A 16,481-nucleotide genomic window follows, 5' to 3' on the forward strand; every position below is an offset into this window, starting at 1 on the left:
ATCCTATCAAGTTTGACCATCGTTGCTGTCAAGTTGTGCTTATAAGGGACCATTTGGTACCCTTTTTGTCAAACTTTCCTTGGGTGATAATCTCAAAACACCTGTGTGTGTAGGTTGTTATCCAACCAGTATATTAACTCAGGTAGGTAAGAAAAAAAGGTGAACATTAGCAACAGCGGGTATTTTTCACCATTGAAATAGAAACTTAAAACTGCAGCAACATGAAAAACTAACTTCAACGCGTTTTAGCTCTTCCTAAACAATTCTTACATTATTATTAAAGCAATCAAAGTCAGAATTGCTATGTTAAAAAAGAATACATAGGATTCGAGATAAAATTATAGTCAAATACCAATCCTGGCACCTAGCTAATCTCAAAACGCATACCTCACACACACTTCTCCCTCCTGTATGTATCGTTGTCTTTTACGTCCTCTTTACCAATGTAAAATGTCAAGAAAATCCATGCATGTGCTTAGGTAGGAGCCAGGCCCTTCTGTTTAAAAAAATGACCTTCGTAACGCTGACACCATGGACTTGGAAACAACACTAAACAAAAAAACACCTATTTTAAATAGCGGTGGTGAATGGGACAGAATAAATGAGTTACAGATCTACAGACACTAGATCACATTTTAGCAAAAATGTGAGACAGCATCAGGAAAGATTTAGAAAAATCTTTCATCCAAATTATGTGTGCAATGCAAACATAGTCAACCACCACCCCGCCCCAATCCCCTCCTTCTCAACCCCACTGCAGAGGAAAAGAGAAACTGACGTTATGTCATACACTGGGTTTAAAACCCACTTGGAGAAAAAACAAGCATTGGCATAGCCAATAGGTCTCGCCTTTGGGACCTTATAAGTGTTTAGCCATGCAACAACTGCATAACTAAATACTTATAAGGTCCCAAAAGCGAGACCTATTGGCTATGCCAAGCGGCCGTGCGGCCGCGAAAGTGATCGCGATCAAACATCAGAGCGGCCGTGAAAGTAAGCTCGGTCAAGCGCGGCGCGCATGCCCGCGCACATGCACTGTAGCTCTAGGCTGGCCTGGTAGCACTTTTTGGAGCCCTCACAAAATGTCTTGCCAGACCAGCGCATGCGCTGGGTCAGGCGAGACCTAAAAATGTGACCATGGTTTCTAACGTCCTCCTGCTCAGCGATGTGGCTGAGCTACCTTTAGATAGGTGGTCTGGAGGAATGCTGTGGTGAAATAAAAGTACTAGTTATATATAACTGTTTTTCGGTATTATGCTTTTACTTGATACAGTGAAAAAAGCCACCAACAATTATTATTGTTTCTGAAAGGATTTACGAAACAAAAACGTGAAAGATTATACCAGACGAACAAGAGGGAGCGGGTATGTAGCATCAATTCTTTCTTCACTTAATAATATGCACCGTGTAACAGGTGTATGTATAAATATATATTCCTAATAATAATTCTTTTTTATTTAACACATGTGCAGAGGTTTGCGGCTAGCACTTAACCGACTGCAGTATTTCTCAGCATCAGAAATTGTCACCTGCAGATTACACAAGTATTCCTACAACAACTGCATAAACCCACTAAACTATCTAACTAGGATTTGAACCCGAGACTTCCAGGAAACTGTATTGTTGTGCAGAAGACACATTAACAGCTAAATTGCATGTCTATGGTCAAAAGTTGGCTCAATATCCCTTGATTGTGGGCCAATTGCTTAATATTCCGTGCTGATAAAAAAAAAAGGAATCTGACCTTGTGTAGTGTAATCTGGTGGTCATGTAAAGTACTCCAATGCCCTTTGGCTGTGTTCACCCTATATAGAACTGCGCAAACAAAAAACACACACACACACACGATCCTTTTACCATACTCTGCTGCAAAAGGGGTGCCTCAATTTAGTTAAAATCGCAGGTATCAACACTAAGACTTTTCAGAAGCCTTGTGGTTTTAGAGAATGGATGCCACAAGCAAGCAACCCCAGCTGATATGTGTCCCAGCTCCAGGATTGAGTGCAGTTCACCATCTGCCACTTATGGGCAGATCAATATCTTGGCCACAGTTCTAAATCAAATGGAATGGTCAAGGTTGTGACTTTTACAAAGAAATGCTGTTATTATATTCTAAAAATTGCCCGTCTGCGGTTCAATAATATTAGATAGGTTGCAAAAGTTTGTCATTCTAAAATGTTTGGGAAGCACTGCTAGAATGCACTGATATCCCAAAACTGACAAATGACTGAGCTCTCAAAAAAGAAATTCTGAATTGCAAACTGTACTTACATAAAACGCCTTAAATAAAAGCCATTCCTTTTTTTTGGATCAATTACTGATAAATGGGACTGGAACATGCACCATGGGGGCAGATTTTGGAGATGAATCGCTAGAATCCTCCTTGTGAAAGATATGCTCAGTTCTGTGACTCATTGACTGGCAAAAATATTGTTACCTGCTGCACTACAACCATGAATACAGATGCCTATGGTTCCACAGATCATGAAAACAATGGGATTTGCACTTAATATTTGTAATTTTCATTTGCAAGAATGCACTAAAACTGTATTAAAGTGAAAATAATGAAGTGTTCTCGCCAACGAACGAAATTATTTTACTGAGACCACAGTAACCAAACAAATCTCCAGGTGTCACGAAAGCAAAACGGATGTTACTAAAACTAAAGGCACCCCCAGGACTTCGACTAGAAGATCTTCTTTAATTCGCTCACATGTTCCTATAAAATATACAACTTTTCTTTGGTGCCCATCCTACATTCGTCCACATTTGACGCCAAATGGATAAGGGGTATATTAATCCAATTGCCGCACCAATGAATACCCGTTAAACCCTTATATCTGTCTGTGCAGAGCAATCTAAGGACCCGGGGTTGACAGAAGCCTACCTCAGCTGCAGACTGTTCCTCACATGTTTGCAACCTACGAACCGCCTGCTGTACCCACATACACCGGGTCAGGGGTGCACAGAATAGCCATCACCTCTCGCCTTCAGTAAGAGCCGGCTACTGCTTAACCTCAAGGAAGGACTACAAATAGTGTCAAATGGAATGTACAATAACACCCTTTGCAGGGAGGCGGCCATCTTTGAAGAGAACAACTGCTGTGAAAAACAGTCAACAATAGGTAGCTTAGTGATATTGATTTAAAAAATACTAGTTAAACTATAAAACAATTAAGAAAATAAGGATACAGATTCAAAAGTATGCAATGAATGCACCCAACTAACAGTCGTGTTAAATTTTTAAAGAAACACAAACAGGCAATTTTTAATATACATCTGACAATGACAAGTATTTTGTAAATGCTCCTTTTTTGCTGGCAGTGTTGTGTTACATAACCTGTCCTTTTACAGTATTTAATTACTTACAAGTGCTAGTTTGTGAATCATTTTCTCACGCAACAGGCAGCGAAAGAAAAGGGATTTACATGGGCGCTATTGTTATGTAATATTTACTGGAGGAAGGTTATTATTGACTGTCATTATTTTGTTTCGGATATTCATGGGAGTGCCAGGCAAATTTTACACGCATGCGTCACGCATGTTGTTTCCTGGTACTTCCAAGTGACGTTTTGGAAGCTGGCGTTAGAAACAAAAACATCTAGAGCCAGCAAAAATAACTGTGTGGGTCTGTCGTGGTGTTGGCAATGCTACGGTCTGTTTAGAGGTCATCTACGACTCATTCATAGCATTTTCAAACTGACCAACATAAATAGATCTGTTCCTTAAGATTGAAGTGCAGAAAAACGCCAATGAAAACACTATGATTTAAAGCAACAAAAGCTTACATGGAGGCCTATAAGGTAAGTGTGCATTTTATTAACGTGAAAACGATGATCATTTTATAGAGATTTTAATGAGCAATTGCATCATTCACTTCCTTTCCTGAAGCTTTCTTCGGAATAATACTTACGTGCTCCATTATAAAATGGCCGCCACGATGTTATTTTGCCACACGTCCCAAAGCATGTGAGTCTAGCAGATTATGTGACGTTTTAGATAGCGGGTTGCTTTTGTTTTCACCCATTTACAAAATGGTAGTGTGACAGAGCCAATCACGTTGGTTCACGCTCGTTAGAGCATGCGTCGGTGCGTTAGAGTGTTTGGGACCAACAGAGCGGCTTGTGGACATGGCTCCTGCACGGTACTGTATACCTGGTAAGCATGTTTCTTACTAGATTGTCCATCAAGTTGATCTCGAAATTGTCCTGGTAACGAATACTGCAGGAGGTGGCTTCGCAGTCAGGTTATGCTGTGCTTTTAGATCCGAGATTTCAAATGGTTCCCAACGATGTGGTGCAGTTAGAGGAAACCGTGTGTGGTGTTCAGCACTACACCCCGTTTTATTGAATGACATATTCATCTACGCTACAAGTCTCACTTGGTTGCCTCGCATACTTCTCCCTTGCAATTTGGCCGTGTGTTTACATCGTACACAGGACCATACATGCCAACATTTCAGAAGAGCAAAGTGGGAGATTAAAATTAAAAAAAAAAAAAATCGGGAGAATGGGGCCTTCAATCGAGTTTCTGTCATGTATGGACTTTGGAAGTGTGCTGCTGCAGGATCGGACATTTGAAAGCAAATTCACGTGTTTTTTTTAAATCACCTTTCAGAAGCATGGAGCGCAATGGCAGGCAGAGAAAGAGGGGGATGCAAGAGTTGTGCACTGGCCTGGCAGGTTGCGGTCAGTGCATACACCCCCCCCTCCCCTCCCCCGTCAGCCCGGGCTGAAACAGCTTCCGGGCACACACACAGCCGCCCCCCCCCCTCCCAGTACTTCACAGGTGTTTAAAAGACCATTCGGTTGTTAATGGGGCTTTGTTGGTTTTTCACCCCTTCTAGAGCCCCTGCATCGCCATTCTGACTATTGCTGGAAGAATTAGCACATTACACATTACCAAGCCCTGTCAGCTGAAACCCCGAGGAATCGGGTTTTTGCTTGCAGGAATCGGGAGGCGGGAGACTAGCCTTCAAATCGGTAGTCTCACGCCTGAATCGGGAGTGTTGGCATGTATGCACAGGACGAACGTTTCTTGGGACGGAAGCATGCACCCCACATTTAGGAATACGTAAAATGAAGGTTTGCACAAGACGGAGGGAATAAAAAATTAGCTAGCATTCGCGCCAAGAATTTTCAATTCTATTAAGGACACGGAGGCGAGGATTATGCTTCTCTTTCTATTTATTGCTACTCACAGCAGCCAATGAAAACTTTTCTTATGTAAAACAAACTACATTTCCCATGATGCATATACCACATCACTTCCTGCAGGGCCCCATAAGACCCAGTAACACCGGAACCAGTCCTCTTTCTTTGCTCCGAACAAAAGTCCAATAAGTATTAAAGTTCAACAACAGCTTCCAACGTGGAAGAACACCAGACCAGCTGGGAAGAACATCAATCTGCACACCGGATTAATCCATCTTCTTGTCAGATCCTGAAAGAACAGAGATAAAACAACCCGTAACTTCTGTATAATCAGAATATATACACAACGGGTGGGCAAAAATTACATTACAGTAATTTAACCGGGTGGGATAATCCTCGCCTCCGTGTCCTTAATAGAATTGAAAATTCTTGGTGCGAATGCTAGCTAATTTTTTATTCTATTACAGGACCGGAGGCTTCGTATTATGCTAGTTTAACGCTGATTAAAAACAACAGAGGATATATCACCCACCGGTTTATAATAAAACTGCTTAAACGTTGATTCAGACGACCAGTCTGCAGAATGCATAATCTCTTGCACCGTAGAACCCGGCATGAAAGTCTTAGAGGCCATGGCGCCTCGAACAGAATGTGCACCAAACACTTGGGTATCCACCCCTGCTTCATGCATAACATCTTTGAGCCATCTGGCTATGGTAGCCGCAGTCACAGGTTTGTACGGTTTTTGCAGAGCTATTAACAATTGTGCCACACCATCAGGCCTAATAGACCTGGTACATTCTTCATAAGCCTTGAGGCATTGAACCACACAAAGTTTAGCATTATCGGGAAAAGCATGATAATCCACACTACGTGACATTGTTTTAGTCCTAGACGTAATAGAAAACGAAATACCCTACCTGTAATATCCAGTGCTTTAACATCCGAAGAACGTCTGCAAGCCGCTAAGCAAAGCAACATGGCCAGTTTTGCCGACAATTGTTTCCTGGACAACCTGTTGTTGTCCGGCCAGTTATTAAACAGAGACAGAACCAGTGAGACATCCCACAATGAAGAGTACTTTGGTTTGGGTGGATTAGCTACTCTGATACCCTTTAGGAGTTTACATATTAAAGGATGCATTCCGACCGGTTTGCCCTCAATCTGAGAGTGGCCTGCCGAGATGGCGGAACGGAAGTTATTAACCGAGCGATACGCCAAACCGTCCGCCGCCTTTTCTGACAGAAAATTTACAATATAGGGTAATCCTGCCCCCACGGGATCCACATGTTATCCCATGCACCAACGAACCCAGCCTCCCCAGGCTGAAGCATACCGCTTCTTGGTAGAGGGGGCCCACGCTTGATTGATAAAGCTTGCAGCCTGGTCCGAAAGTCCTGGCATTTGCCAACGTTGCCTGAAAGTCTCCAGGCCATCAGGGATAGGTGACCCGATAGGACCATTGGGTGTCTCTCCCCCTGAGGGCCCTGGAGCATCGTCGAGGACCATGGGATCCTCCTGGGGAAGTCGCAGCTCGCCTCCAGCAACAATGGGAACCAAGGCTGCGACTTCCACAAGGGAGTCACTAAAATCACTTCTGCTTTCTGGCGCATCACTTGAGTGAATATGCGCGGAATGAGGATGAATGGTGGGAACGCGTAATTCAATTTCTGAGTCTACTCTTGCGCAAAGGCATCCGTCGCCAGAGCCAGAGGGTCCGGCCTCCAGCTGAAGAAACTCGTCATCTGACGGTTCAGTCTGGAGGCAAACAGGTCTATCTCGCAAATCCCCCAAATCTCCTGTAGCCACAGGACCACTCGTGGGAGAAGTTGCCAGTCGCTGTAGTCCCTGAGGTGGCGTGAATTCGTCTGCCACCACATTGGACTGACCCGGAATGTATTCCGCTATCACCGAGATCTGCTGGTTCAGGCAATAATGCCAAAAGGCTTTCGCTATCTCCACCAACATTGAGGACCTCGTGCCCCCCAATTTGTTGATGTACCGTACCGCCGATATGTTGTCCATCCGAAGAAGGATGCAACATGAGATCCGTTTGGGAGCCAGCGTCCGGATCGCAAACGAACCTGCTAGGAGCTCTAGACAATTTATATGAAGATCTAACTCCCCTAGGGACCAACGTCCCCCTGTGGAAATATTTCCGCAGCGCGCTCCCCAACCCCAACGGCTGGCGTCGGATTCTATGACTACCTCTGGGAGAGAGCCAAAAATTGCTCTGCCGTTCCATGCCTCGACGTGATCTAACCACCATTGCATCTCCTCCCTCACTTCTTGGGAAAGAGGGACTACGTCCGTGTAGGAAAGGCCCTTTTGCAAGTGCTGAATTTTGAGTCGTTGAAGGGCCCTGTAGTGCAGGGGACCCGGAAATATCGCTTGAATGGACGATGCAAGAAGTCCCACTATCCGGGCAATCCCCCTGAGCGAGACCATCTGTTTGGTCAGGAACGAGCGAAGCTCCTTCTTTATATCCCGAAGCTTGGAATTTGGGAGACTGAGTTGGGCCGTCTGCGAGTTTATGACGAACCCGAGAAAATCTATCTTCTGTTTGGGAGACAAGACCGATTTCGGTTCGTTGACCACAAACCCCAGGTTCTGCAGAATATGAATGGTCATGCGCAAGTGGAGCGCTACTAACTCCTGAGATTGTGCCATGATGAGCATGTCGTCCAAATAGACAATCATGCGAACCCCTTGTTCTCTGAGGTAAGCAACGACCGGTTTCAGAACCTTGGTGAAGCACCACGGTGCTGAGGAAAGTCCAAAAGGAAGGACCAAATATTCGTACCATCGGTTGCGCCATTGAAATTGAAGGAAGCGGCGATGGGGGCGATATATGGGAACGGACAGATAGGCGTCCTTCAGGTCCAGCCGGACCAACCAGTCCCCCTGCTTTAGTAAGTGCCAGCAGATGGATGCCCTCCATCTTGAAGTGCTTGTAGGTCAGAAAGTGGTTGAAACCTTTAAAATTGAGTACCAACCTGTAACCACCGCCTTTCTTCTGCACCAGAAAAATATTGCTGCAGAAACCGCGAGGGCCCTCGTTGCAAGGAGTTATCGCGCGTTTCCGCAGCAACTCTTCGATTTCTGGATCTATAAAATCGCACACTAGTTGGGGAAAAAGAAAGCTGTCTAGGACGATGTACCTGACAGGGAGTCTGAAAAAACTCTAGGTGGAACCCCTGAACTGTCTGTAACACCCATGCGTCTTGTGAGATCTGAACCCAATTGTGATAGAAATGCCGAATACGCCCCCCCAAGGGAAGAGGAAATAAATCTGGAGCGCTCACCTGAAGACTCGGTGGCTTGGAATCCTCCTCAATAGGATCCCTTGTTAAAGCGCCGCTTGTTGAAGCGCTGCCTGGTGGGGTAGAAGGTGCCACCGCGGGTGGAGTCCCAGTCTCCTCTGCCGCGTCCGAAATCTCCTCGCTGAGGACCTTGGGAATGTTGACGGCCAAACGAGCGTCCCCGACCGGCCCGGTTGAAAACACCGGTGTGGAAAACGCGTTTGATCCCAGCCTGAGCCTTGTCCAGGGTCGTGAACGTGCCCACGTATTTTGCAACGTCCTTGACGAATCGGTCACCAAAAAGGTTGCCGTCCGCCAACGGCCCAGGTTCCGCCGCAGCCAACTCTGTAAGGTTAGAGTCCATGCGCATCAATATTGACTTCCTGCGCTCCGTTGAAATCGCGCAGTTGGCATTCCCGAGCAGGCAGATAGCCCGTTGGGTCCAGCCTGCCAGCACATGGGAATCAATCGTGCTCCCCGATTCCTGTGCCTCCAGAGCCATCTCCAATATTTTCGCTAGGGGTCCGACCACGTCCAGGAGCTTATCTTGGCACCCTCGCCAAGCGCGATCTATCCCTTTCTTGGGGTCTTTGGCGAACTTTTTCAGGAATGTAAGCATACTAGGATCAGTGTCCGGCGTTTCCGCCACCTTGTCCGATATATCCGGTCTGGGACATTCGTACCGCAGCCTGTTGCGCACCTCCTTATCGAAGCACTTGCGCAAGTTCTCGTGTAAATACGCAGCCACCTCCGGGGCAGGCAACCAGTCCGAGGATCTGGGGTGAACGATATCCGAGGGGTTGAATGTAAAGGGCGTGGGAGCCGGGGGAGAAGTCTCCACATGTTTAACCTTCCGAGACTTCTTCTTGGGAGGGGAGTCATCAGGGGTGTCAGAAGAGGTGGAGGTCGACTCCGAGTCAGTATCTTGTACCCTCTCACGCTCCCTAGCCGGGCGTGGAAGTGACTCATAAGAGTCGGAATGCGGCCAAGACTTAGCCCGGGGTTCTCCTGACGTCCCCTCTGATTGGTTAGTGAAGCCATGCTGCTTCGCAAATCTCTCCAGCTGCTTAGTAATAGGCTTTAAAGCAGTCGCCAAAGCTTGCTGCACAGTTCCCGGAACTGCCTCTTCCAGGGCCTTGTTGACTGACTCCTGTACCGAAACGTCCAGGGCCTCAACAATATTATCTACAATGGCAGGTCTCCCTACCTCCTCTTCATACAAGGTATCATCCTCCTCGTAATGCACCCAATCCTCCATAGCGGAACCAAACTTGTAAATGTATTTACTCCTAAGGCAACAACAAGGAGGGGTGATCCAAAGGGGGAGCCAACCCACAGCACAACAGCACCGGTACCTAGCTCCTCAGCAGCAGCTGTAGACCAATTATTACAGCCCTCAGGGCGTAGTGGAGCCAAAGAGCAAGAATCAGATCCAAGGAGGTGTGCTCCCTCCAGGCCCAGGTCGTTTTTGCAGCCAGCCAGGCGTCAACAGTGCTCTCTGATGAAAAACGCAGCCTGAATGGTAAAAAATGAAGGCAAAACACCTAAAACCGGGCAGTTGCGACGTGCGTAGCCCAAATCCTACCAAAATAGCCCAATTGGGCAACGCACGTGGAAACCTGATCGAAACAGAAATAAATAAACAATTAAGGCTCCCGGCGTCACTGGCAGATAAGGGAAGCCTGAGCGCCACTTGTTCATCAAAGATCGCCCGCCAAAGGCGGGCGGTACCGTGCCAGAAACTGAAAAATGCCTAATCCTGAGCGCGCGCTCACGCGCTGCTCGGGGACACCGGCGATGCGGTCGAGCGCCGCCACTCACAACGGGCAGGACTAAGCGCTGTTACAAAGCAGCCCTTGCTGCTACCAATGCCCCTGACTCTCCCGCTATGACCGGGGTCTCGTAGCGCCTCAGCGCGTCACTCGAAGGGATGAAATCGGGGACTGTAAGCAAGCGCGGTAACTACACAACTTGAATGGCTTGCGCAACAAGTCTGTAAATGCAAATACATCACAATCACATTGCCGTAATCGTAACACAAATCATCAATAATGCCAAAACACGGAGCACTCAACTTAACTGTCTGCGTGAGCAGCAAAGAAAGAGGACTGGTTCCGGTGTTACTGGCTCTTATGGGGCCCTGCAGGAAGTGATGTGGTATATGCATCATGGGAAATGTAGTTTGTTTTACATAAGAAAAGTTTTCATTGGCTGCTGTGAGAAGCAATAAATAGAAAGAGAAGCATAATACGAAGCCTCCGGTCCTGTAATAGGATTTAATTTCCCCACTAACTTCAGTTTGAGTGGAGATGTTTTAAGCAGAAGGAAAGTAAAATAACTTTTTTTTTTTTAGCTTAGATCTCGAGTTTCCCGCCACAGAACAGTGACGAGGAAGGGTTTTCATGTGGACCTGTTTGCATGTTCTCACTCAAAGTATGTGTTTTTCTTCTTGGAAAAAATATAAAGTTAAAATGAAGTTAGGGTTGATGGGGTTGTCAATAGTGGCTAGAGCACAAAACGCCAATCAACTGGAAATTCACAAGTTGTACTTTACTGTCGCCCAGCCCTATCGTACTATTTTATCTCTCGCCACTGCTTTAGAAAGGTCAAAATGAGATGTCAGTGAGAGATCGGATGAAGTCAGGCCTCGAAAAATCATAAAAATGTTACTAGACCTGCAGGTCTAGTGATAAATAATCTACTAGACCTATTTGTAATGCTCTTGACCCATAAACTGGTTTCAAATGATGTGATCGTTGGCAAATATTTTAATTCATTGAGCTGCCATGTTCTTCATTATCTCATATGAGAGCACCTCCAAATGTGCAAGTTCAGCATGACTCATGGCGGCTGTACAAAAAAACTCGTTTGTTTGATTTATTAGACTAAACTTCTTTTCCATATATAATACGAATCTAGCCACATATAGGATACACATGACCCCTCGATCAAAGGCTTGTAAAGTGCAGCTACTCACCCGAAAGGGTCTCAAGGCACTGATGGGGGTGGGGGGGACAAAGGGTGCGCGCAGCTCCTGGAAGTTCATGGTGCTTCGTCGAAAAGCCAGGGCTTGAGGCTCTTAAAGAACTTTGGAAGTGATGGTGTCTGTAAGAGGTGGAGAGGGAGGGAGTTCCATGTCTTGGCAGCGAGGAGGGAGAAGGAGCATCCTCCTGTTCTGGTCTTCTTGATGCGTGGTACTGTTGCAAGGGAGTGCTGGGCAAAGTGGAGGGGATCTTAGGGGTGTGTGGAACGAGAGGCGGTGGTTCATGGAGGCAGGTCTGGGGTTTTGGAGGACCTTGTGAGGGAGGAGCTTGAAGGCGATTCTCTTCTCGACGGGGACCTAGTGTAGTGTCCATAGGTGTTGGCTGATGTGGCAGTGGCGCGGTAGGTTAAGGACTAGTCTGCCCGCGGCGTTCAGGATGTTCTGGAGTTTGCTGGTGAGGGTTTTGTTGATCCTGGCGTATAGTGCATTGCCGTAGTCCAGTCTGCTGCAGATTAGGGCGTGGGTGACAGTTTTCCTGTGTTTGATGGGAACCCCTGACTTGCCTCTTAGTTCATTACCAGCATTGTCATCAGGGCGTGGGCAGGAATGTTTCTCAAATCACGTTTAAAAACTATCACTTTTAATTAATACAAAACTAAAGCATGAAGTGGTTGCACACTCGTTTGTAATTAGAAGATTTTACATTGAAATGGCCACAAACTTTCCCTGCGACATGCAGTTTTTTTTTGTGTTCAAAAAAGTTTTATTGATTGTTTCCATAAACACCAATACATAAACTCAAATAAAATGCAAACCAATTGCGCTCATGAAATCAAAAAGCGGACATAATACAATAACATTTGATGTTAAGAAGTTATCATGACATTCTATACATTGCGTCTCTAAACCTATGATATTCCCTTGGTAGGAAATTTAAAGGGGTATGTGGCCACTTTTCGGCTAAACACATTATATTTGAAATGTAATATACAAAAAAATATATAAAAGGGAAATAAATACAATAATACAGATTATACAATGTACAATATCAGTATGCATCACCTGCTGCTACGCAACAGCATTGTTATGTCCGACCCGTTTAGGTGAATACTTAGCCAATCTATATTCCAGGATGTGGGCATCCAGTGGGCCTACCCTCCCCTTTAAGATTCATGGTTCAAGATGGTTTATGTGAATTGAAGTATAGGTCAAGGCTGTCCCACATATGTCTGATGGGGGGTTTCCATAGTGAATTTTGTAACGCAATATTTATTGTCGGCACACCTAAGATTGGAGACCCAGTTTAGCCAACATTTAAAAGATGCCTTTTGTGTGTCATTCCAATTAGTCAAGATGACCTTAACCGCTGCTGTCAGGAGCAGGTCCAAAAGGGCACTGTCCTTATCGTTCAATGTTTCTACCCCGAGGAAGCCGAACAACAACGTAGAGTTCCCTTTTAAGGGTGCATGAAAATAGTTTAAAGATAACATTGACAAATTTGTCCCTAAAAGGTTCCACGCATTTACAGAATAGTAACAGATGTGCGAGATCCTCAATCTCTTCCTTAAAATTCCAACAGCTAGAGTTCTCACGTATCTTGTGCAAGTGTAGGCGGGCTGGAGTCCAATAAGCCTTATGTAGGAGCCAACCTTTTGTCTGTGAGAGGGCTGGTGATATTTTATTCCTAGAGACAGAGCTCCATGTTTTAGACCAATCAGTATCAGAAACCGGGGAGGAAGACTGTAATTCCCAAAAAGAGATGAGTTTCTTACTGAGGGCAGATTGTTTGGGGCGGAGTAATTTATAGATCCAAGAAACCTGGTGGCCCAACTTATTTATCTTCTCAACGTAATGTGGGAGGGAAGGGGGTAAAGGCAATAATTTAGCTTTCGTTAGCTCTACCTTTATTTTTAGGAAGTTGTAAAACTCCATGGAGTACAAGTTATATTTAGATTATAGGTCTTTGAATGTCGGGAGGTAAGCTGAGTCAAATAATTGGTGTGGGAAGAAGATCCCTCTAGCAATCCAGGCTTCATTATATAGGGTATTACCTTTATATAAGATCTTATGATTACCCCACAATGATTTAAGATTAGAGCGTCTTACGTCGGTGTCTAATTTTTTTATCTAATTTCAATAGAGCAGATTTTGTGTGCTTAAATATGGATTTTGAGCATTTAACATTCGAGAAGTTGGAGGTAAGAAGGGCTACTGGGGCAAGATTGTTAAGCAAGGATTTTTCAATTTCCAGCCAGACAGGTGCATATTCCGCCGGTGGTACAAGCCAGTATGAGCTCTGTTTAGCTAAAAATGCTGTTTGGTACAGTTTGAAGTCTGTAAGGTTCCCCCCCCCCCCCCCCCCCCCCAAGAGATTTATCCAATCTAAGTTTTCTCATGCCAATTCTGGCCTTTTTTCCTTGCCACAGAAATTTGGATATGAGGCTGTCTAGCTTACAGTGGAAATCCTCAGACAATAATAGAGGGAGCATTGTGATTAGATAATTCACCAAGGGCGTGATCATCATTTTAATTGATTCGATCCTGCCCCACCACGTGATAAATCTTGGGGACCATGCGTCTAGAAGATCTTTGATTTTCCTCAAGGTTGTAGATTCATTCTGTTGTAGAGACTCTAATCTAGTGCTACCAAATTCTATCCCTAAATATTTTATAAAACCTGGCTGCCATGCAAGGCCCGAGTCCCCCAGCATCTCCTTGGAGCAGTGAATATTCAAAGGCTTAACTTCTGATTTGTCCTTATTTAACTTATAATCAAGTAGGTGATGAATACATAGCCATCACCATGTTGATAAACAAGCTACCCAAATTAAAAGACAGCATGTACTGTTTTAAAAATGGCCATGAAACTCGTATCAAACGCTTTCTCAGCGTCCAGGGTAATGGCTATAGAAGGGACCGGCTTAATCTTTGCATGTTCCAATATGTGGCATAATAATCGTGTGTTGTCAATAGACATTCTATTTTTGAGGAATCCAACTTGTAAGTTGCTAATTAACTTTGGGAGCATCCCATTCAGTCTTACGGCAAGAATTTTTGCATAGATTTTACAAACCACATTGATCAATGAAATTGGCCTTTAATCTTTAGGTAAAAGAGGGTCCTTCCCTTCCTTGGGAATGATGATAATGTTGGCTTCGTTCATTGAGTTGGATGTACGTCCCTCTCTGGCTATGGTATTGAAGACTTTTAGCAAGGTTGGTTGTATAGACCCTCCCAATGCCTTATAAAAGGAGGCTGAAAAACCATCTAGGCCCGGGGTCTTGTTACTTTTCAGGGATTTGATAGAGTTAGCTAGTTCCAATTCCGAGAAGGGTTTCCCTTCCGTTACACTTTCTGTGTTTGAAAGGCTCGGTAACTTTAGAGATTCTAAATAATTGGTACATTCTTCCAATTGAACTGATTGTTTGCTTTTATATAGGTACTCATAGAAGGATTTGAAAGTTTGCAGGATCTCGCTTTGTTTGGTTTGGCTGGTATTATTGGAGTCTTTTATTGAAGAGATGATAAACTGTCTCTGTTTATGTTTAAGGTAAGAGACTAACAGTTTACCCGCTCTATTGCCATCACAGAGTTTGAGAGCCTTAAATTTGTTGATCCACACTCCCGCCCTCTTACTCACAATTTTATTGTATTCATATTTTTTGTTCACTAATTGGTCAAGAATATCATTCCTATCTAACATATTGGCATGTGAGGTTTCCAAGCGTTTAATTTCTTTCTCTAAAGTCTCTAGTTCCGAATGTAGCTTTTTCTTGAGTTTTGCTTTAATCTCAGTTATTACCCCCCTGATGGTTGCCTTTAGCGCGTCCCATAAGGTGAAAATTTCTATATCTGGGAGATCATTATGTTTAATATAGTCATGGATGGCATTCTCAATCATTTCTTTGTCTGCAGGATCGGAAAGTACTTCATCATTAAACCACCATCTCTTTGGGGGAGGAGTGGGGTGAGTGCCTTCTAGTTTGGTACTAATGCAAGAGTGGTCTGACACTAGTTTCGGGGCAATATCCGTTTGATCGATGAGGTGTGTAAAGGAGCCTGATATTAAGATATAATCAATCCTAGTGTAAGAATTGTGAGGGGCTGAGTAAAATGTATAATCCCTTGTGTCCGGGTGCTGAAGGCGCCACAAGTGCTTAAGATTGAACTTGGTGCAGATTTTATTGAGAACCTCATGGGCTCGTGTTATTTGATGTCTACATTTGGATTGGCGATCAATCAGGGGGTCTAGGGGCAGGTTGAAGTCCCCGCCTACTATGATGAGATCGTCTTGGGGAAAGCTGCCTATAGTATCTGCGATCTTTTCCCAGAAGTCGGGCTCATCCGAGTTAGGGCCATAAATATTGAAAACATGGATGGAGTTGTCTCCTTTTTTCACGTGTAACTAACACTCTCCCTTCATCGTCAAGTGTGTGTGATATAGTAGTGAAATTGGATTTTCTGGCTATGAGAGTTATGACTCCCTTCCTCTTATGGTCTGCTGGTGAGCAGGATATATGGGACATCCAGTTATGTTTGATAAAACTAACATCCTCCTCTGAGAGCTTTGTTTCCTGAAGGAGTATGATGTCGCCCTTGGTTTTGGCCAGGTAGTCGAAGAGTTTCCTACACTTAATAGGGTGGTTAAGCCCTTTCACATTTAGAGAGACTATATTGAGGTCTTCTGCAGTGTTTTTAACTTGGGACATTGATTGCTTCAATGGTAGTTATTGAAATACACATACCCATATAATAGGTGTAATGCGCCTCTCGTGATAACCACAATACTGTATCTAGTTCTATATAGAAGGTAATCTGGTGTGGGTGTCTCTTGTTGCGGAACACCCAGTGACTGTACTCAATCTTATACCAGGAGTAAAGCATACCTGGCATTTCCATGTAAACAAGAAAAAAGATAAAAGAAACATACAACACCAGGAAAACAACCACAATTTTTTTTTTTTATCCCCAAACTCCCCCCACCCCTGAATTCTTCGGATGTAGGAGCTGCGACGGCCGTTCCATCAACTTGCAGCCGGGAGG

At 44.6% G+C, this 16,481-nt stretch overlaps 2 protein-coding genes across 3 annotated transcripts in view; one reads left to right on the plus strand and one right to left on the minus strand.

Moving 5' to 3' along the window:
* ZDHHC16 (zDHHC palmitoyltransferase 16) overlaps nt 1-3,020 on the minus strand; it is a 212,113-nt gene extending 209,093 nt beyond the window's left edge. For both annotated transcript variants that reach the window (XM_085606385.1, XM_085606384.1), the window contains exon 1: nt 2,888-3,020. The gene's annotated coding sequence lies outside the window, so the exon portion shown is untranslated. The remainder of the gene's footprint in view (nt 1-2,887) is intronic.
* A 960-nt stretch (nt 3,021-3,980) lies between these two features.
* The window catches only part of EXOSC1 (exosome component 1), a 125,199-nt gene continuing 112,698 nt past the window's right edge, over nt 3,981-16,481 (plus strand). Inside the window, exon 1 of the mRNA XM_085606386.1 lies at nt 3,981-4,158. Within this exon, the coding sequence (XP_085462512.1) occupies nt 4,131-4,158 (28 nt within the window). The 5' untranslated portion in view covers nt 3,981-4,130. The remainder of the gene's footprint in view (nt 4,159-16,481) is intronic.

This window comes from Triturus cristatus, chromosome 1_2 (genome assembly GCF_964204655.1).
Source record: "Triturus cristatus chromosome 1_2, aTriCri1.1, whole genome shotgun sequence".
NCBI lineage: Eukaryota > Metazoa > Chordata > Amphibia > Caudata > Salamandridae > Triturus > Triturus cristatus.